Consider the following 21249-nt stretch of genomic DNA (forward strand, 5'->3'; position numbering starts at 1 on the left):
AGTGCCGAAAAAAGAACAGCGGAGGAACCGGCCCGCGCGGCCAGCTGGAGCGCTGGCTCTCCGCGCCGGGGGACCGCCCGGGGCGCCCGCCCCAACCCGCGGTCCTCCTCTCCCACTACGGTCTGCGCGCGCTCCTGCTTTCAAGACCTGGCGTCCTGGCCAAATCTGGGTGCCAGGTCCCCGCCGCCACCGCCGCTCTCCCCTCCCCCCGACGCCCCGTTCCGGGGGCGTGGCTTGGCGTGGGGGCGGGTTTAAGTCGCCGCTGGTGTCCGAGCGCTCTGACAGGTCTCCAAATTCTTCCCCGTCGCCTGGTGGCCGCAGAGCGCTTCAGAGCGCCAGGGTGGCACGCGGCGCTTCCCAGGATCCCGTGGCGGCTCAGGCGACTTCTCCGCGGCCTCAGGCCTCCCTTCTCGCCCAAACCTCACACCCGCCGCACCCACCAAGCCTCGGTTCTTAGCCTCGGGGATCTGCACCGGTGGTTTCTCCCCGTTCTCAGGGCTTTTGGCTCTGGAGCCCACCCCACTTTTTCCTGCCCCCGCCTCCCTCTCCTCCCAGCTCCGGGCCAAATGGACCCCATCGAGCGAAGTGAAGGGGGTGAGAACTGTGAGCTGCGACCCCTCGGAAGCACAGCTGATGGGGTCGACTGCGTCTTCTAGCCGCGACAGGGACCCTGAGGCCCTCCCCCTGCCCTGAAGAATGCGTCGAGCCAGAACCAGCGCTGCGCTGTCTTCGTTCAGGAAGTGGAGACAGCCAGAAACGAACCAGGGAGGGAGCCTCAGCACATCGCCTCTTCCAAATTAACTGTTTGGTGACTCGTTAGCGCTGAGGCTACCACCTCTCCAATCCTCCCGCGGGGCACCTGCCACCTCACTGTCCCCCACTCCTCCCCCTTCCTCGCCCCCGCCCCCAGCTCCGCCCCGGCTCCCCATCCCGGCGCAATGGAGTTCTCCGAAGGTCTCTGTTAACAGCCACAGCTGTTAACTTCGCACCCATCTGCGCGGCCGGTCACCCTCGGCCAGCCCCCTGGCACCGCGGAGTCGTGGGCGTCCCGAGCCCCGTGTCGCAGCCCGGACCCGCCCGGTGCGCAGCTGAACCACGGAGCCCAAGCGCCTGGGCGCCTCTTGGAGAGCAAAGGCTGCGCCAAGACGCTGAGCCGAGCACCAGCCAGGAAGCCAGAGCCCGGGGACCGGGGCTGCGCGACTCAGAGCGCCGCGGCTTCTGCGGACAAATAGTCACAGCTGCCACGCGCGCAAGCTGCGACTTGGCGGGAGGGCAGCACGCAGGGACGCAGGGGTCTGCGGCGGTCTTGCAGACGCCCTTTGCCCCCGGGGCGCACTATGACCTGACGCGCGGGGGCCTCCTGCCCAGGGCCGCAGGGGAGAGAAGGGCTCGCCGCCAAGCTCCTACCAGGCCGCCGGTGGGGCTTTGGGCACCCCCTCCCCCAGCGGCCTCCCCCGGGCTCCGCGCCTCCCGCCGCACGGCCCGGCGCCATGGAGCTCTCGGATGTGCGCTGCCTTAGCGGCAGCGAGGAACTCTACACCATCCACCCGACGCCCCCGGCCGGCGACGGCGGGAGCGGCTCTCGGCCGCAGCGGCTGCTGTGGCAGACGGCGGTGCGGCACATCACCGAGCAGCGCTTCATCCACGGGCACCGGGGCAGCGGCGGCAGCGGCAGCGGAGGCTCGGGCAAAGCCTCGGACCCTGCCGGCGGCGGCCCCAACCACCACGCGTCGCAGCTGTCCGGCGGCGACTCGGCGTTGCCCCTCTACTCGCTGGGCCCCAGGGAGAGAGCGCACAGCACCGGCGGCACCAAAGTCTTCCCGGAACGCAGCGGCAGCGGCAGCGGCAGCGGCGGCGGGGGCGACCTGGGCTTCCTGCACCTGGACTGCGCCCCGAGCAACTCGGATTTCTTCCTCAGTGGGGGCTACAGCTACCGAGGGGTCATTTTCCCCACCCTGCGCAACTCTTTCAAGTCCCGGGATCTGGAGCGCCTCTACCAGCGCTATTTCCTGGGTCAGAGGCGCAAATCCGAGGTGGTGATGAACGTGCTGGACGTGCTGACCAAACTCACCCTCTTGGTTCTCCACTTGAGCCTGGCCTCGGCCCCCATGGACCCGCTGAAGGGCATCCTGCTGGGCTTCTTCACTGGCATAGAGGTGGTGATCTGCGCCCTGGTGGTGGTCAGGAAGGACACCACCTCGCACACGTACCTGCAGTACAGCGGCCTGGTCACCTGGGTGGCCATGACCACCCAGATCTTAGCGGCCGGTCTTGGCTATGGGCTCCTGGGAGACGGCATCGGCTACGTGCTCTTCACCCTCTTCGCCACCTACAGCATGCTGCCGCTGCCGCTCACCTGGGCCATCCTGGCTGGCCTGGGCACCTCGCTGCTGCAGGTGGTCCTCCAAGTGCTCATCCCCAGGCTGGCGGTCATTTCCATCAACCAGGTAACTCCTGCCTGCCTGGCTCTTCCCCTGACTCTTCCGGGGTTTTGTGGGTTTGGGGGGGGGTTGTTTTGTTTTGTTTTTTAAGAAATAACTTGTCTGAAAAGGCAGAATTGCCTCCTCGCTCACGTTGAGTGCCCTCCCTCCCCCAGCCTGGCACAGCGCCCTGCACCTAGGAGGTCCTGGGTGTTGGCAGGATGGTATGTCACTCTGCTTAGAGAACTGGAACTAAATGACCTTTAAAGTTTGTACCAACCCTACCCTTCTCCTCTGATGTTGTGAGTCATCCTTCTCTGACATCCACTAAGAGGCAGTCTTTTTTCTGCTCCTCACGCATCCCCCAGGGTGTACGGTCTCTGGAGCAGGAGACAGAAGGGGGAGGAGAAGCACCCCAGTTTAGAAGGTGACCCGTTCCTTAAGAGCTTTACTCGTGAGAGTTACCCGTAGGGTGTCAGTGAGGGTCTCTGGGATTCCGAGTTGGGTTTCTCTAGGTCTCAGATCCTCAGTTCTCCGAGGAATCACCATTCATGAAACTAATCGCTGGTGTGGGGTACCCTGTTTGTGGTCTCTCAAGCAGTCCTTCAGAGGCGCCTAAGACAGACGTTTCCTTTGGGAATTCTTTATTGCCTCGGGGATCTAAGATGCTGTCTTCTCTGGTTACAAGATCCAACCCCGATGCTCTGAATTAATCAACCTCAGGAACTCGGGCTGGTGGGGACTGGGGGACTGGGAGACTGTCGTTGGCACCGAATGCAAGTTTTGCTTAATTGAAAAGGGGCGTTTTGATGTAGAGGGTTTGAAATATTTAGGTGGAACCTGACTCTTTTGGTCCTTCTCCTTGCCCCCTTTCTCCCTGCCTTTCCCCATTAAATATGGATGTGGTTTTGTGAACAAAGTTATCATCATCTGTGAATGAGGAGGTAGACGATGGCTCTCTTGTTTAAGTGCATTGACATCAATGGATAATTAATGGTCTGGCACTTTCTTGGCCAAATGTCCGGCGAGTAACAAGAGAATAAAGGGGGAGGGGGTTCCCGCCAGAAAAATGAGGGACTCTTATCGGCTGAGGTGTTTTCAGGTAAAAAGCTGACGAGCAGTGCCAGGACAGGGGCCTGCTTTGTGCAGTCCTGCTCTAGCCTCAGCCTCTGGGTTACTTTTGCTCTGTTGGAAGCTTAAAGACTCCTCTTGGGGTCTGGTTTGAATAGACTGTTCTTAGAAGAAACAGGTACAACAACTATGAAAATCGCTTATGCCTTCAGGAGTGCTGGCACCATCCGAGTGCTTTACCCATCATTGCCCTTCTCGGCTTCTAGGTGATACGGAGTCTCTCTCTTCTCTGATGCTCTGTGTCCACTCGCTCAGGTTACCAATCTGGTTGGCTGCTTTTACGGTGGTGGTTGAAGTCTCCCTGGGTAGAGCAAAGCGCCTATAAAGTGCATGGCTGTGACCGTCAGGCAGATGAGAACTTCTGTGCGTAAGGTCGGACCCGCTGACTTGCCCCTTATTAAAGACAATAATGCATATTGTCGCAAAATCACCACACACCTTTGATGCAGATGTATGGTAACATCTCGATTTGGGATTATGTCAAATTCTATTTTCTTAACCTTTGTCTCTAAGTCTTGTTTACACATCGATCTGAACTCGCACATCCTCTGCGTCTCTCTCTCCCTTTCCTCCAAGCTCCCTCATTCTGTTCCATATTTTCTTTACTATGTACCTTTATTATGTACCACCTAGACATCAGCTGGCCTCTCCTTGCCCCTCTGGCTCCTTTTCCTGTCCCTCCCCCATCTCATCTCTTCTGTCTCCTTCTCCTCCTCCCTCCCCCTCTCTTTTTTCACTACAAGTTGTTTTCACAATATATCAAAGCTATCTGACCAGTTGCAGAAAATTCCGTTTATTATAACCCACTGCTTCTCATGCGGGCACCTTTCTTGCTACACATTACTAAAAACCTTCATCAAGTAATTTTGGAATAGTATTTAGAACGACACATCCTAAGTGGCAAATGATGAATATTTTCAAAGTTCTAAGTATAGAGACACTTCTTTTTTGCCAAATGAATCCAGAAAGTAAATGTTGGCTCCATATTTGTTTTATACTCCACTCAAATACGACCAGATGGGAGGAGATTAAAAATAACCTCAAAATGTCTTCCCACTTCCACCCCATCATAAACAATCCTTCGGTGTGAAATACCAGGGCCCTATACCTGCATACCAAGCTCATTCAACTTTCTGTTTGGGTGGGTTTTGTGGATGAACTGTCATTTCCTAAGGTGTCACCTTTTACCCAGACTTGGAAGGAACAAGCAGAGTGCTCTCCTCCAATTTTAGGTGCTGAAAGAACCTTGCTGACTTTGGCTACAAAACATTTTCCTTTGGCGCCCCCTAGTGGTTAAAGTGTCTTTCTTGGCTCTTGCAGGTGGATGTAGCAGAGAACTCATCGCTTAAAAAAAAAAAATCAGTAATTTTTGGATAGGTAGTTTGAGTTCCCCTGTTTGGTGATCAACAAGGCATACTTACCTGCTAATGACCTTATATAGAAACAGGAATAAACTCTTTACTATGGCTTACCAGATGCTGTATGAGCTGGTGCTGCTTTTCTCTAATTATATTTCCTTCTCTTCTGCCCCAAATATACGATCTTCCTGTCTTTAAACTGTCTAGAGCGCCTTCCCACTTCTTAGGCTTTGTGCCTGCTGCCTAGAACAATTTTTCCAGGTCTTTCCGTGGCTGACACTTTCTCATTATTCCAGACTCAGTTCAAACGCCTCTCCCTGGGACGTGACGTATCTTATTTTCTCCAGAGCACATACACCACCTGAAATTATCTCATTTGTTTATATTTACCGTGTTTCTTCTCCAGCCCCCACACCCTCACAAGAACATAAACACTATGTAAGGGCAAAGACGTGTCTATCGTGTTGATTGTTTTATTCTTAACACCTAGTAAAGTACCAGGCACATGATAGGCACTTAACAGTCACTGAATAAACAAGACTACTCATGGCAGAGGCAATATTATAAAGTATCCAAGTCCCCTAATGTTGTGTTGATGACAGCTTTCTACACACACACACACACACACACACACACACACACACACAAGTTAAAGATAAGTAAGGCAATCTTATGCACGTAAACACCTTTGGAGAAAGCAAAGCACAAAGGTAATTCTTTACAGTTGTACAATAGTTTACATGTAACCTAGATACATAGATGGTCACATCCATTGACGGCAAACAGATGATTTCATTCTTCACTTTTAGTTCAGATTACAAATGACAGATTCTTAGAAACTTTAAAGGGGCTTCCCAGAGGTAATGATTCTAATAAACCACAAGAGCAGGATTCGAATCCTAGCTCAATGCGAAGCATGCTTCAGAAACCTTTCAGGGGGTATCCTTCTAAAAACATAAGTGTTTTTCACTTATGCTGTTTCACTACTCCAGGGAGTGATACTCCATATAGCCTGTGAATCAGCATTTGATGAAAAAGCCAAAGGGCAAGCGCGAGGGGAAAACGATTGAATTGCTAGGAATAGGTTCTTTGTAGCTAGCTCATCATCTTACGCAACAGGATATAAATTTGTCAACTGCAAACCATAAACCCTGGCACGTCTTCTTCTCTGCATTAATCTTGACTCCCATGAAGGGGATGGCTCATGTTTAACTTAGCATTTTCAAGAAGGAGGAAGCTAGAATGAGGAGACAGTCAACACACCTCGGCAGCTGTTTCACTTCACTGAAAATGCCATTTTCAGAAGCAGCAAATGAGCGGATGATTGCCTTCCCTAATCCTAGCTTGAGAATCTGCGTCTCTTCTCTCCCTCTGGAAGGAAATTGTATCTGTGGTTTGACAGGGTAACAACCAAGCTGCAACTCTCTGCAGATACCCTGTGTGAAGAGACTGTGTTCATTTCACTATCACGTGCTTCCCACGGTGGAGACAAACAGGATGGAACCTTCAAAGGGCCAAGCAGGAGGCTCCTTGCTATCAGCAAAGCAATGATCTATGTTTTCTCCTCCCCGTGAACAGTTAGACGGGAGTCATGGACTTCCCACCCCAACAGGGAGATTAGTGTCCAGGGCACATGTGATCCCTGCGTAGGTTCTAGGTCTAAAGTGACAGTGGAGGAAGTTCCCGGTGTGGCTCAGCAGTAATCAGCCTATCTGGTATCCATGAGGATGCAGGTTCGATCCCTGGCCTTGCTCCACGGGTTAAGTTAAGGATCCAGTGTGGCCTCAAGCTGTGGTGTAGGTCAAAGACGTGCCTCGGATCCCGTGGTGCTGTGGCTGTGGTGTAGCCCGTCGGCTGTAGCTCCAGTTCGACCCTTATCCGGGAAACTTCCATATGCTGCAGGTGTGGCCCTAAAAAGCAAAAAATATAAATAAATAAATACGGAGTTCCCATCGTGGCTCAGTGGTTGACAAATCTGACTAGGAACCATGAGGTTGCGGGTTCAATCCCTGGCCTTGCTCAATGGGTTAAGGATCCAGCGTTGCCGTGAGCTTTGGTGTAGGTTGCAGACATGGCTCAGATCCCAAGTTGCTGTGGCTCTGGTGTAGACCCATGGCTACAGCTCTGATTCAACCCCTAGCCTGGGAACCTCCATATGCCGCAGGAGCGGCCCAAGAAATGGCAAAAAGACTAAATAAATAAATAAATAAATAAATAAAGTGGCATTGGAAATACTGAGGAGCCTTCAGAAGGTTCAAAGCCCAGTTCAAAGGATTCCTTTTATTAGAGGTCAGCTCCAGACAGCACTGGGGAAGTTATTCCTTCCTTGGAGAGCCTCCCCCATTTCAGGTCACATCAGCCTCATTATGTGATTCGAGCCAAAGGGAGCTGTGCTTCTGTCCAGATTCTCCCTATGACACAGGATTTTCCCACATTTTTAAACAAGTTGTTTATCCTGCTGGTTGCATTTGCCCATCTAAAAATCCATTACAAAATGACATTGTATGTACAAATAAAATATTAACGACGAGGTTATGCTTGCTAAATTCTTTCACCAGGCACATGCATTCTAAGCACTGCGGCTGTGATTAGCATTTTACTCTATTTTAATCGCGGGTGACAGTCATAGGTGCTGCCTAACCCTTGAAACTCATCTCGGTCTCATTCCTCAGCTCATTAGTGATAAGATGATGAAAATCATTTCGTTATTGGAAAACTGAGAGGCACCAACATTTAACCGGAAAGCTCACTGCATCATACCTCCCTCTTGGGGATTCTAAAATGTTACAGCCAGTGGCTAATTAGTCCCCGGTACCTCTCGGTGAGGCAGATAAGCCGAAGTGTCAGCGTGGAGGTGATTTCTCCAAGATAACTCTGAGCAAAGGCAGCCAAGTATGCAAATCCAGGTGAGCCAGGGCTCAGGGTCATGCCATCAGATTTGAATTTCCCAAGCAGCCTTTTCTTTCCTGTCTCGCAGACGTGCAGGGACCCAGGAGAGGCCAGAGCCAGAGAAATGCTGATTCAGTCAGGATCCTTAAACTTGACCAATCACAGGGGCCTTTTAAAAAAACCCTTTGGGAGGAAATGCATTGTTTGGACAAGGTGGGAGAGAGGGGTGTCTGGTAGGAGCAGGTGTGAGTCAGGAGAGACGCAGGCCTTGCGTGAGCTTCCCCATGCATTGCTGATCCTTTAAAGGCAGGATTGACCTCAGAGGGAAAGGCGAAGTGAGTAGAACAGACTTACCACCGTCTCCCTCCCTGTTTGTAAAATTCAGACGTCAGCATGTATTATACGTTCTTTGTCCAAGGCTGTGAAGTCACATCAAATAAAGGGCATCTTAGGACTCCTTACTGTACAGCGAATGGCATGTAATTTAAGTCATCTCAGGTTGGGGTTTGACCTCAAGGTAGATACCTCAGAAAACACAAATATCCTACAAGTGAGTGTAACTGGGGTCCAGGTAAGGCACCTCACCGGTCATGATGTGCATTTTTTAAAACCCCAGACGTCACCTTTTCTGTACATTTTCCTTTGGCAAATCCACATAGGCTTTAAAAAAAAATAATTGCAACATCCTAGCCTGTCTGAGACAATGACTTTCAAAAGCAGATTTGAGTGTCAACATTCCCAAGAGGTTCCCCTGAATGCCAGAAAATGGAAATATTATTCTCTTACTTGTGAAAAATACCCAGAAACTCTCCTTTCTTCTATCTTTTCCTTCCTTCCTTTCCTTTTTTTTTTTTTTTTTTGTGATGGAGCATAGGCGTTGCAAAGGATATTTTTAATGACATCGGAAATGACCAGTTAAACCCCTCCGGCCATGGTCTGGAGACACCTTTGTCCTGGAGTTGCCCATAGGCTTGACATATGTGTGTTTAGAGAGAGTTGTACAATGAGGTGTGGGAGGGTCTTTGCAAAATGGAATCCTGAATGTGTTTTTCTTCATATCCAGCAGTGTCACCTGACTGGTTTCAGTGGGTCAGAGCATAATTCAATCGGAATTGGGGAAACTGGGAGGACTTTAATTCTGGAGCAGCTGCTGCAGCGTCGGGCTAAGTAGGACAAATGCATTAGTCATATTTACACCTTGATGATTGATGGCATTTGAAGAGCTCATCAAAAATAAGTGAAACCCAAGCATTACAGGAACGATTGAAAAATAGAGTTGATGGAGTTCCTGTCGTGGCACAGTGGTTGACGAATCCAACTAGGAACCATGAGGTTGCGGGTTCGGTCCCTGGCCTTGCTCAATGGGTTAAGGATCCGGCGTTGCCGTGAGCTGTGGTGTAGGTTGCAGACATGGCTCAGATCCCACATTGCTGCGGCTCTGGTGTAGGCAGATTTGACCCCTAGCCTGGGAACCTCCATATGCCGTGGGAGCGGCCCAAGAAATAGCAAAAAGACAAAAAAAAAAAAAAAAAATAGAGTTGATCCCACATTCAGTGCTGCTGGCAACGTGTAACCAAAGGACCCAACTACCATCATGCTGATGTGACATTTCACTGTTGTCTCAGTCTTTCTTAGGATGCTAATTTATTCATTTCACAAGTGTGTCTATCTGAGTTGATCCTACATGTGTTTGTTTTCAGAACATGGGAGACACTTGGCAATATTCATTTCAAACCTTTCCTCTCCCCAACAAATGGGCACAATATTGAGGCTCTGAGAGACCAGCAGGTCTGGAGTATGCGGTTGGGTGGCCAATCGGTTCACGAGACATCTTACTTTGAGGAGTGTTCCTTGCTTTCTCTGGAAGCAAGGTACCGGCAACAGAAGGCAGGCAAGTTTCTGGACTGTATAGGTCTGAACTTCAATCAACAAGAGAATCAGTTCTGTAAATAATCCCCCCCGCCCCCGCCACCCCGGAGTTCCCTTCAGTGGCTCAGCCAAACAAATCCAACGAATATCCATGAGGATTCGGGTTCGATCCCTGGCGTCACTCAGTGGGTTAAGGATCCAGCATTGCCGTGAGCTATGGTGTAGGTCACAGATGAGGCTCGGATCCTGCAGTTGCTGTGGCTGTGGTGTAGGCCGGCAGCTCTAGTTCCCTAGTCTGGAAACCTCCATATGCCACAGGTGCAGCCCTAAAAAGACAGAAAAAAAAAAAAAAAGCTCCCCATTTTCTTGGGGCTGGAGTTAAAGAACGCTCCTCTCTCCAGCCATCCACAACAGAGCCGTGAAAGCCAGTATGATCTTTCTGTGCTTCCCCAGGAAACATAATTGGATTTACACACTCAAATTAGATCATGTGAGTTTTGTTTATGAAGGACTATTTTAAGAAGTCAGGTCACTTCAGCAGCACTTCGGAAGCCAGCTTTTCTCCCTGCAAGATTTTTCACAGTCAGCTCTGCAGGGTACAGAAGAAGGCAGGGTAGGTGAATTAACCACTGAGGTCCCAGGGGTTCCCAGGAAGGCCTGGCCACAGCCTGGGAGGAACAAAAGCCATTCCACCAGGGCAGCTGTGGGGACACCTTCCCAACCAATGAACTGGGACTATAACTCGGTGTGTTGTCAGATAAACCCTCAAGTCTCTTTTTCGTTGCTGTCCCTGCCTTGGACTCTGCTTGCGCATGTCTGTGATTCTACATTTGAATCTCATTTTTGGCTAGGTCATGTCTCTTAATATGTGTCATACATTCCACATTCATTAGCCACTGGGGTTTTCTGTCCCTTCCCCATCCGGCGTCCTGTCATATATGCCTAAGCTCAGGTGTTACTAATGACAACATATGGAAACACAAAATTCTCCTAAATCAGAAAATGATAAAAATTCACTATGAAGACATGCGTTCAGAATGCAATTAAATCCTATTACTGTTTGGGTTTTTTAATGAGCAAATTTTAAAAACTGCCTTCTGTCTATAAAGAGCATACCCATAAGAAATTTTCACAGGAAACAAGAATTCTAAACTACATCCTTGTCTTGTGTCAGCTGGTTTTCCGGTTGACTGCAGTAAACCATTTCAGAATCCTTGCTTCCCTTTTTTATGTGATTACATGCTGAATACACATGATTGCTTATAAAATAAAAACGACTAAGGATTAGGGAATGCATAGTCGAAATAGAAGTATTCCGGAGTTCCCTATGGCTCAGTGGGTTAAGGATCCAGCATCGTCACTGCAGTGGCTTGGGTTGCTGCTGTGGTGCAGGTTCAGTCCCTGGCCAGGGGAACTTCCGTATGCCACAGGTGAAGCCAAAAAAATATATATGTATATATGTATATAAAATATATTATATATTATGTATATTCCTTTAACTCAGAACCTAGGAAAAAGAGATTCAGCAAAACAGAACAGGACCAAAAAAAAAAAAAAAAAAAAAAAAAACCTTGCAAGGCCTTAGAAGGCATTTTATATGTGTCCTCTGAGACAGAATAATGACCAATGGGTGGTCATTATATCATGAGAGATTTTGGTTCATCTAAAGCTGAAGCTTTGGGGAAAATAGACCTGCCCAGGGGGCTGCTTTTTTGAAGTGATGAGCTCCCTGTCATGAGGACTCTTCAGGGGAAGCCATACAGACATCTGAAGGAGAATCCCATACACAGAGGCCTTTCCCTCAAGGTCATCTGAAAAGCATTGGTTGCATCGCTCTTGTTTTTGTTTTTGTTTTGTTTTTCCTTATGCAGCTGTCTCCATGGCATATGGCCGTTCCTGGGCCAGGGATCGAATCCTACCCAGAGCTGTGACCTTTGCCACAGCTGTAGCAGTGCCTGATCCTTAACCCACTGCACCATAGAAGGAACTCCCATCAGTAGCAGCTCTAAGCCATCACGGCTGCTTTTGCAGGCAGGGAAAAGGTCAGGGCAAAACCAAAGGGCAGGAGGCCAAGATGGCCAAAGGTCATTTGCCCATTGAGTGGGTGGCCCTTTCAGGATCCTTGGTCAGTGACATCTGCTTGTATTTTGATGACCAGAATCCTGATACCTGGCCCCTCCATCAGCAAGAGACGATGGCAAAAATAGATGAGATTTTACTGCTTCTCAAAGGAATCCAGATTGTGTTAAGAAGAAGGGGCGAAGAGGATTGAGTAGGAAAATTGTGCCACAAATGCTTGTTGACCGACTGTTGGGCTCTAGGTTCTGAGACATAGCTGGTACTAAACAGTCAAGGTTGTTGCTGTGATGAAACGGATACCTGAATGGATTTGAGGAGGGAGTTTGTGGCTCTGGGGCAGAGGTAGGGAGGTTGGTGTCTGGCTCTTCGAACACGTCAGAAACACAGCATTTGGTAAATGTTTTACGCAAATGCCAGTCTCAGGCTCTTTTTACTGTAGACCTCTAATGCACGAAAAAGCAAAGCTGCAGTGGACTTCCCTTAAAGGAAAGGTCAGATGCTAGAAGAAACTGTACATGGGCATGGATTGTCCTAGGAAAGAGTGTAAAGGGGCCCAGGGGCAGGGCCAGGAGGTCAGTTACTTAAGCATCCCCTTATCACACACTGAGTGCATCCCGGGCCTGGGGACCAGGAGATACAGCACACAAAGGCATCTGCCTCATACTGGGAAGGTCAGGCTTGTCTGCAGCTCCAGGCTCTCCCACCTGTTCTGTGTTCACAGGAGCCCCAGCTGAAAACTGAGCAGCTGCCTTGGAGCTGTAGGATCCATTCTCACACCAGGGGCGGGCAGACAAGGAGCTGAAGCAAGGCTCTCCCTCTCCTGGCCACATCGCTACTGCAGTGTCAGCCCTCAGAGCAGCGTCACCACCTTTCACGGGCCTGCCAGGCTGGGAAGCCCTGAAGGTCAAAGACTGTGTCTTACCCATCTTCGTGTTCCTAGCATAGTACCTGCCACATGGGCGATTCTGAACACGGTGCTTGTGAACGAATGGAATGAATGAATATTACAGGACCGCCTCCTTCCCCTAATCCTGATCATCCCCAGACATGCCAAGTCACAGTCCGAGAGAAAAGAGATGGGTTTCTCTGGTCAATGCAGGCAAAAGCACACCGAAAATTGTAACAGGAAGTGCTTTGGGCAGAAAACCCCAAGCTGAGTTTTTGCTGGAAGGAAAACTTTTTTGTTAAGGAAATTATAGGAGATAACATGAAGAAAAATTCAAGTAGTTATCCAGATCATTTAAGTCAATAAAGAAGGGAGTTCCCGTCATGGCGCAGTGGTTAACGGATCCGACTGGGAACCATGAGGTTGCGAGTTCGGTCCCTGGCCTTGCTCAGTGGGTTGAGGATCCGGCGTTGCCGTCAGCTGTGGTGTAGGTTGCAGACGCGGCTCAGATCTGGTGTTGCTGTGGCTGTGGCGTAGGCTGGTGGCTGCAGCTCTGATTGGACCCCTAGCCTGGGAGCTTCCATATGCCACAGCTGTGACCCTAGAAAAAAGCAAAAAGATGGAAAAAAAAGAAGAAAGAAAGAAGAAGAAGTGGGCAAGGGGGGAAATGTGTTAGGGACCTAAACTATCCATAGGTTTATGTCCATTCCTGGAAATTTTAAATGGAACTGGGCCATCCATACAGGATAGAGTCATAGAGTCCAGGTCCAAACAAGGGTCTCACCCCTTCATTGGCTTCCTTCTTGGCTCTTTAGCACCCTGGCTCTGAATCCCAACACCACCGCCTCACTCATGTCTTTGCTCTGTGGCATACTACCCCAAATCATTTCTTTGGCCTGACCACTTGGTGGTGCCCCCTTCTGGTCACCTGTGGATAATCACCCTCTGACTTCATACAGGTGCAGCTGTGGGCAAGAGGTTCCCCCACCTTCCTACCTGCCTCCTCGCACTCGTCACCTCACCCCAGGAGGAAGACATTCAACAGAACCAGTTGACCTTGGGAGCATGGTCACTGGACAGTTGCTTAGTCTGCCATTTTCCACAGCTTAAAACCTACCACCTAAAGACCAGTTGGGAGTCCTTGTCGTGGCGCAGCAGAAATGAATCCAACTAGGAACCATGAGGTTGCAGGTTCGATCCCTGGCCTTGCTCAGTGGGTCGAGGATCCGGCGTTGCCGTGAGCTGTGGTGTAGGTTGCAAACGTGGTTCGGATCCCACGTTGCTGTGGCTCTGGCATAGGCCAGCAGCTACAGCTCTGATTAGACCCCTAGACCCCTTAGCCCACGAGTGTGGCCCTAAAAAGACCAGAAAAAACCCAAAAAAGACCAGTATGTACCCAAACTGGACCTCTTTATCTATAGACTGCTTTAGGGCAAAAGAAAGCCTGATTTTAGATATTGGAACCCAATAGAGCTGACTGAAGTAGTCTTTCTGAATTCTGAAAACAGTCATGAGTAAGTCTCCTGTTTTCAGTTCTGAGAAGCCTAATCCGCCTTTAGTGCATTCTTCTGCTGTCAATTAGTTTGAGAAACAACATCAGAATCAATAAGAGCAAAATTCAACATCAAACTCCCCTCCCCCTTTCTGAAGGGAGTCTTCCTAGCCTGCTGGTGACGGGCAGCTCATTCGAGGATGGGTCCGTGGGCACAGACGGTCAGTGTCCAGTGAGGAGAGTGCCCCCTTCTCGATGAACAAGAGAGAGACAGCCTTTGTCTCTGACCAAGGGAACAAGGACATCAGGTGCAGTTCTGGGGGCCCTGGCCAGGCCCTTGCAGCCAGAGAGGAACTGTGAGCTGTGCCACTGGGCAGGGAGAGAGAGTTTTGAAGCCATGTAAGGACATCTCCTAAAAAATATAGAAACCACAAATTCATCCTAATTTTGCCATGGATTGTTCCCAGTGTCATTGGCCAAATGGCTTTGGTGTCTTCAGGCACAAGTATCTTCATGCCTAAAAAGGCGTTGTGAGTAGCAGGAAAAATGCAGGATTGCAAAGGGTTTCCCAACACCCAGACCGACTTAGATATTCCTTCCTCTCAGATCGAATGATCCTTTACCTGCCCATCCATCCTGCCCCAAGCTGCACTGCCCTTGGCCTCCACGTCTCTGTCATCAGCCAGGCTGTGAGCTTCACAAAGGCAAGGGTGGGAGTTCCCGTCGTGGCGCAGTGGTTAACGAATCCGACTAGGAACCATGAGGTTGCGGGTTCGGTCCCTGCCCTTGCTCAGTGGGTTAACGATCCGGCGTTGCCGTGAGCTGTGGTGTAGGTTGCAGACGCGGCTCGGATCCCGCGTTGCTGTGGCTCTGGCGTTGCTGTGGCTCTGGCGTAGGCCGGTGGCTACAGCTCCGATTCAACCCCTAGCCTGGGAACCTCCATATGCCGCGGGAGCGGCCCAAGAAATAGCAACAACAACAACAACAAAAAGACAAAAGACAAAAAAAAAAACAAAACAAAGGCAAGGGTTGTACCTGAGTCACGGTTGGGTTCCTATGACAAGCCTGCTGCTGGGTACATATACTCTTCCTTGGCATATGCGTTCAGGGCTTGCCCTTCAATTCACCTCTTAAATGTTGAGCCTTCCTCAACTCCCATCTCATCTGTTTCTCCATTATCCCACTCCACTCTTCTCCCGGGGCAGCCACGGTGTCCCTTAGTTAACAACATGCAGCCATGTCCTAAATCTGCATCTCCAGCGCTGTTCGGTCTGTTAAGCTGAAGACCAGGCTCTCTCGTGACCTGCTGGGCACCTCCAGTTGAGAGTCCCAGAGGGAGCGCAGTCGCAGTGGTCCCCTCTCTCCCACCCAACATCTGTATAGAATCCTGGCGGTGTCTCCTGCCTTCACCGGGATCTTTCCAGAGCTCTCCATCCCACTTATCTCTTTCCATTGCAGCCCCCATGATGTCTCAAGTCTTTCATTCTCTGTGGTCCTCCAGGCGCCTCCCAAATCCTGGTATTCTCACCACCGCGCACCCCGGTGGAACTCCATCCCCATTTTCCTGAATACTGCATGCTGGCTCATGCCTGAGTGTTTTTCTGGAACAATTCTTCTGTCTCTTCCCTTCCTTGTCTACCAACATTCACGTGGGTGTCACCAGCTCCAGGAAGCCTACCCTGGGCCCCTTCTTCAGGACACGTGCCAGCTTAGGAACCAATGGCCTGGGTTTAATTATTTGCTGGAGAATCTGAACTCAGATTAGGTCTTTTGTGGAGGAGAGGCCGGTAGGGGTTACAGACTTTGACAGAAAGACAAGAAAATCTTCAAGCAAGACTCTTGCAGCGGGAAAACAGGTGCATTGACTATTGCTGTGTGCCAGCCCCGCACATCTCGCAGGGAGAGCGTGTGTTGACACCATCGTAGTGCAGGATGTGGATTCAGACCGCCTGGGATGGATCCACCCTTTGTTCCTTTCAAGACACTGACGAGGTCTTAATCTTTCTGCACCTCACTTTCTTTAGCTGTAAGATGGGAGGAAAAGCAACAGCTCCAAAAAAGCATGGAATAATACTCACAGAGTATTTTCAGAATTTAGTCCCAGGCCTGGTACCTAGAATCACACATTTTTAATTATAATTTAATTTTCAAAACAGTTACCCTTTCAAACCTTAGTGTGCTTAGGAACCACCTGGGGGTCTTGGTAAAACTTGTAGATTTAGGGGGAACTCAAGATTCTGCCTTTCTGCTGGGCCCAGGTTCGAGGTTCTGCCAGCTTGCAAATGGTAATTCAAGGAGTAAGGCTTTGGAATTCAGCACAGACACTAGACATTACTTTCTCTGCAATGGGTTTTCTGACACTCTACCAGGGGGATTTATGTCCTGTCTTCTTCGCTTGTCTCATGCCCTTTAAATCTCTCCTTTTTTTGGGGGGGGGCCTCACTTGCAGCATATGGAGGTTCCCAGGCTAGGGGTCGAATCAGAACTGCAGCTGCCGGCCTACACCACAGCCACAGCAACTCAGGATCTGAGCCGCGTCTGCAACCTACACCACAGTTCATGGCAATGCCAGATCCTTAACCCACTGAGCAGGGCCAAGGATTGAACCCGAGTCCTCATGGATACTAGTCAGTTTCATTACCACTGAGCCACGATGGGAACTCCCTACATCCCTCCATTTTTCATTAACTTATTCTTTCAGTTAGTCCTTTATGCATAAATTTATATGGAGTACCACTGTGTGCTGGGTGCAAACAGGAGGAATTACTGTGATGAGGAAAAAAGTCCCACATCCTACTATTAAAGGGATTTTAACCTAGAGTGAGGGACAGCCATCAATCAAATAATGACCTAAGTACATGAGTAAGTACTCAAACTGAGTTAAGTGCTTTTAAGTCAGGGGACCTGGTTTAGTGCCAGGCTGTGGCTAGGTTGAGGCTTGTAAGGCATTCGGGCTGCAAAGTATAAAGCGGCACAAACTCTCAGGGGACAAGAAATGTTTCCTTAAACTGTGTGCCTGAGGCACCCAGTTTGCTTCCCAGGTCTTGGCTCCCATTTCTATCTAAAAGAAAAAATCGGACTTGAACTGAGTAGAGGAAATTCCTCTTTTTTTCAGGCCACACCTGCAGCATATGGAAGTTCCCAGGCTAAGGGTCGAATCAGAGCCATAGCTGCTGGCCTACGCCACAACCACAGCAAGGTGGGATCTGAGCCGCATCTGTGACCTATACCACAGCTCACACCAATGCTGGATCCTTAACGCACTGAGCAAGGCCAGGGATCGAACCTGCATCCTCGTGGATACTAGTCAGGATCGTAACCCCCTGAACCACAACAGGAACTCCGAGGAAATTATTCTTAATTAAGACCAAAAGGAATAATAGGGGGTGGCAGGTGAGGTTGGAATTATGGTTTCCTTATTTGCTGCTTTTTCTAAACCCTCTGCTCTTTGCGGCAAGGCACTGTCCTTTCATATATTCCTGAAATGGACAGTGGCACATCACAGGAAAAGCTGGTGCGCAGAGGCTTGTTGAGTAAATGCCTGAAGAACCCTCTTGGCATCAGCATTGCTGCTGCCCTTTTTATAGCTGAGGATGCCAGGCTCAGAGGCTTACATCATTCCCTTGGGTGAGACAGCTAATAAAGCATTTTAACCACATCTGTCTCATTTCAAAGCCACCCCTCAATTTGATGGCCTTTTAAGGCCATTTTATCTCAATGAAACTCTGCTAGTTTCAGAAGCAATGAGTTAAAAGTAATAAAGGGAAAGACAAATAAAATTTGTATTCCAAATGGTAGCCATGCTTATAACGATGTGATTGCTCTGTGGAGCTGGGAACAGCACTTTGTATTGAAAGAGTACCTGACAGCAGAGACGGACCTCAGATTTTGCATCCAAGATGGTACAACTTTGTGCTGACCACGCCACCTGTCTTGGCCTTGAAATTAATTCCTCACAGCTCTAAAATTCTATCCCTATGAAATAATTTTGGAGACGGTTTAGCGATGGCGCCTATGAGCAATAGTGAATGTGAGTGTGACGGTTTGTGTGCTGTCATGGTTTCTTTGACTCCCAAGATCAGATAACGTCAATTCTTAGGGAAAACAGAGCTGGCAGAGGTCTGTGACCTCTGAGAAGGAAGAGAAAGATGAGTAAGAATACAGCAAATGCTGAGAGAATTACTTATTAGATGGTATTTAATATTTAATTTCTCCTAGTGGCTTAATTACACTGATCCCACAAGTTGTAAACTTGTGTATGATTTTAGTCATTCGATTTGTTTCAAAGGGAGTAGTAACTCAGATGTTTAATTGACAATCATTTTCCTTTGAATATTTAATAAGTGACTTTGGGGTGCCTGTCAGAATTGCCTCTCCGTAATAGCTTTTACCCAATGTGGATGCCCACTTTATGTGATAAACAAGCCATCTTATGTCAGTGTTTCCCAGAAGTGACTGAGCTGGACGTTTGTGCAGCCTGAATACCCACAACTTGGAGTCTGGCTTCTGTGGTTTCCTCTTCCTTATCTGAAGCCCCCAGGAAAAGACCCCAGGATCTCAGAGAACTCCCTTCATCCTGCCCTACAGTGGTCGCTTCATCTGTTACGAGATGAGAATATTAAGATATTTACTGCCAAGACTTTGCAGGTGTTAGATATGTATGAGAGGCGCTGATGAGCGTGGACGCCTATGGAGCTGATACACAGGGTAAACAGTAGTGTTTCTGTGACACGCTTGTGCTTCCCAGGACCAGGCTGCCTTGCTCTGAGGTTGGGCTGGAACTGGCCAATCACAGGACAGCAGTCCACAGGCTGGGTGCCTCCACCGTGGGTGAAATGACAGCTGTGCCCCTGCCATTTCTGGCAATAACAATCACTGTCCACTAGAGGCAAAAGTTGCACCTCAGGATGAGAGAATGTCGACTCAGCTTCAAACTACACTTGACTGCAACGTTTCTTTCGTGTACAAAAATACCAGTCATTAGGAATCACCCCTTTGCCATGTCTTTTGAACATTCTTTCCTTTCTTTCTTTCTTTCTTTCTTTCTTTCTTTCTTTCTTTCTTTCTTTCTTTCTTTCTTTCTTTCTGTATTTTTAGGGATGGACATGTGGTATATGGAGGTTCCCAGGCTAGGGGTCAAATTGGAGCCACAGCTGCTGGCCTGCACCAGAGCCACAGCAACGCCAGATCTGAGCCACATCTGCGACCTACACCACAGCTCATGGCCATGCCAGATCCTTAACCCACTGAGCAAGCGAAGCCAGGGATCAAACCCGCATCCTCATGAATATTAGTCAGGTTCTTAACCTGCTGAGCCACAACAGAAATTCCAGAATATTCTTATAAGGAAGAGAAATCATTTTTGCACTTAATGCTGTTATGTCTCTATGCAGATTAAAGTCTTCCTTTATGAAAAGCCCTTCCTAATTTGTGGAAGATGAAAACAAATTTTCACTTGATATCCTGCCCAAAATGCCTTGGTTTGAGGTAATCTGGGTACGAAAAAGGCTTAAAAGATCCTTTTATTTATTGCTTTTTGAAAAGATCTTTTTAAAGTCTAGTTAATCAACTTTATTTTTTTCAATCCAAACTCATGCACATGCACATAATTCAAACTTTGAACCTGTCCCAATATTTTACACAACCATTAAAGGACAGCAAAACGAATCCACTGTCAATAAAATTAGCAGAGTAACTCATAGTGTGGTTAATATCAAGGTCCTGTCAACACATAGGATAAGCAGAAGAGGATTTAGAAGAGCAGCAACTTTTTCTTTTTTTTTAATTTTTTGTCTTTTTAGGTCTGCACGCACAGCATATGGAGGTTCCCAGGCTAGGGGTCGAATTGGAGCTGTAGCCACTGGCCTACCCCACAGCCACAGCAATGCCAGATCCAAGCTGCATCTGCAACCTACACCACAGCTCAAGGCAACACCAGATCCTTAACCCACTGAGCGAGGCCAGGGATCGAACCTGCAACCTCATGATTCCTAGTCTGATTCATTTCTGCTGTGCCATGATGGGAACTCCCAAATTTTTATTTTCAAATTAGAGTAAGCACTCAAATCTAAAACTAATGAAAACAAAAGTGTGAAGGGAGACCCACTCTGCTTCTCTTTGTGCTGCGCTTCCATTCATCCCCTCTCGCCACTGTGCCATTCTTCTGCCCAACCCACTGAGGCACCCTCAAGCTTCCACTGAACACTCAGAACCACTTCTTTAAAAGACTCCTTCCCTGGAGTTCCCGTCCTGCCGCAGCGGAAGCCAATCTGACTAGGAACCATGAGGATGCAGGTTCCATCCCTGGCCTCCCTCAGTGGGTTAAGGATCCGGCGTTGCCGTGAGCTGTGGTGTAGGTCGAAGATGTGGCTCCGATCTGGCATTGCTGTGGCTGCGGTGTAGGCGAGCAGCTATACTTCTGATTCAGCTCCTAGCCTGGGAACCACCATATGCCCCAGGTGGCCCTAAAAAGACCAAAACAAACAAACAAACAAACAAAAAAACCCTTCCCAGTCTTTGGGCTTGGAGAACTTAGGTGTCTCAAAGGGAGAGCCATGGAGAATAGCAGAACTCACACTTAGCAGTGCCCTGTTGGGGTCTGTGGTGTATGGTTCACATACTTATCCTGTTCCTTCTGAATTATCCACACCGTGGAACTGCAACCCCTGTTTCAAAATGAAGAAATTGAGGATCAGAGATGAATTTGGCTGCAGCCATTCAGATTGTGTGTGGCCAAATGGGGATTTAAACTCAAGGGTCATGGGTACCACATACGCATGAGTTCCTGTGGCCTCCCACCACCGCCACCCTGGACCGGCCAGACCTACAGTAAGACATGAAGTCCATGTTTATTCACATGGAATAATGTGTGTTCCTTTCGCTTATCAGCTATCTGCAATCTGATGAACTTGAGAAAGACAAAGGCAAATAAGGCATGTTTCCTACCCTCATTTCTCTTATCAGAGCAAGAAGGCAAGAGGGAAAGTTAGTCCATCAGTGCCTGGACTGCCATCTGCAATGGCTCTATGGACAGCTGCAGTGGGTTTCATACCTTGATGCTCTAAAGATTTGAGAAGCATCTGCTCCTTTCCCTGGCCTTCTGGGCATGGCTGCTCATGCCCGACA

At 49.0% G+C, this 21249-nt stretch overlaps 1 protein-coding gene across 8 annotated transcripts in view; it reads left to right on the forward strand.

Moving 5' to 3' along the window:
- The first annotated feature begins 319 nt into the window (after window positions 1–319).
- Window positions 320–21249, forward strand: part of ADCY8 (adenylate cyclase 8) — a 222504-nt gene continuing 201574 nt past the window's right edge. For 4 of the 8 annotated variants that reach the window (XM_085021647.1, XM_085021648.1, XM_085021649.1 and 1 more), the window contains exons 1-2: window positions 320–1814; window positions 2336–2447. In XM_085021647.1, the coding sequence (XP_084877773.1) occupies window positions 1504–1814; window positions 2336–2447 (423 nt within the window). In that variant the 5' untranslated portion in view covers window positions 320–1503. Of the gene's footprint in view, window positions 2448–21249 lie in introns of all 8 variants that reach the window. The other 4 variants (XM_021088903.2, XM_021088904.2, XM_021088905.2 and 1 more) reach the window with 1 other exon arrangement.

Source organism: Sus scrofa, chromosome 4 (assembly GCF_054392235.1).
Source record: "Sus scrofa isolate SSC_HxYL_T2T_F1_AM1 chromosome 4, Sscrofa_HxYL_maternal_Yorkshire_Landrace_v2.0, whole genome shotgun sequence".
NCBI lineage: Eukaryota > Metazoa > Chordata > Mammalia > Artiodactyla > Suidae > Sus > Sus scrofa.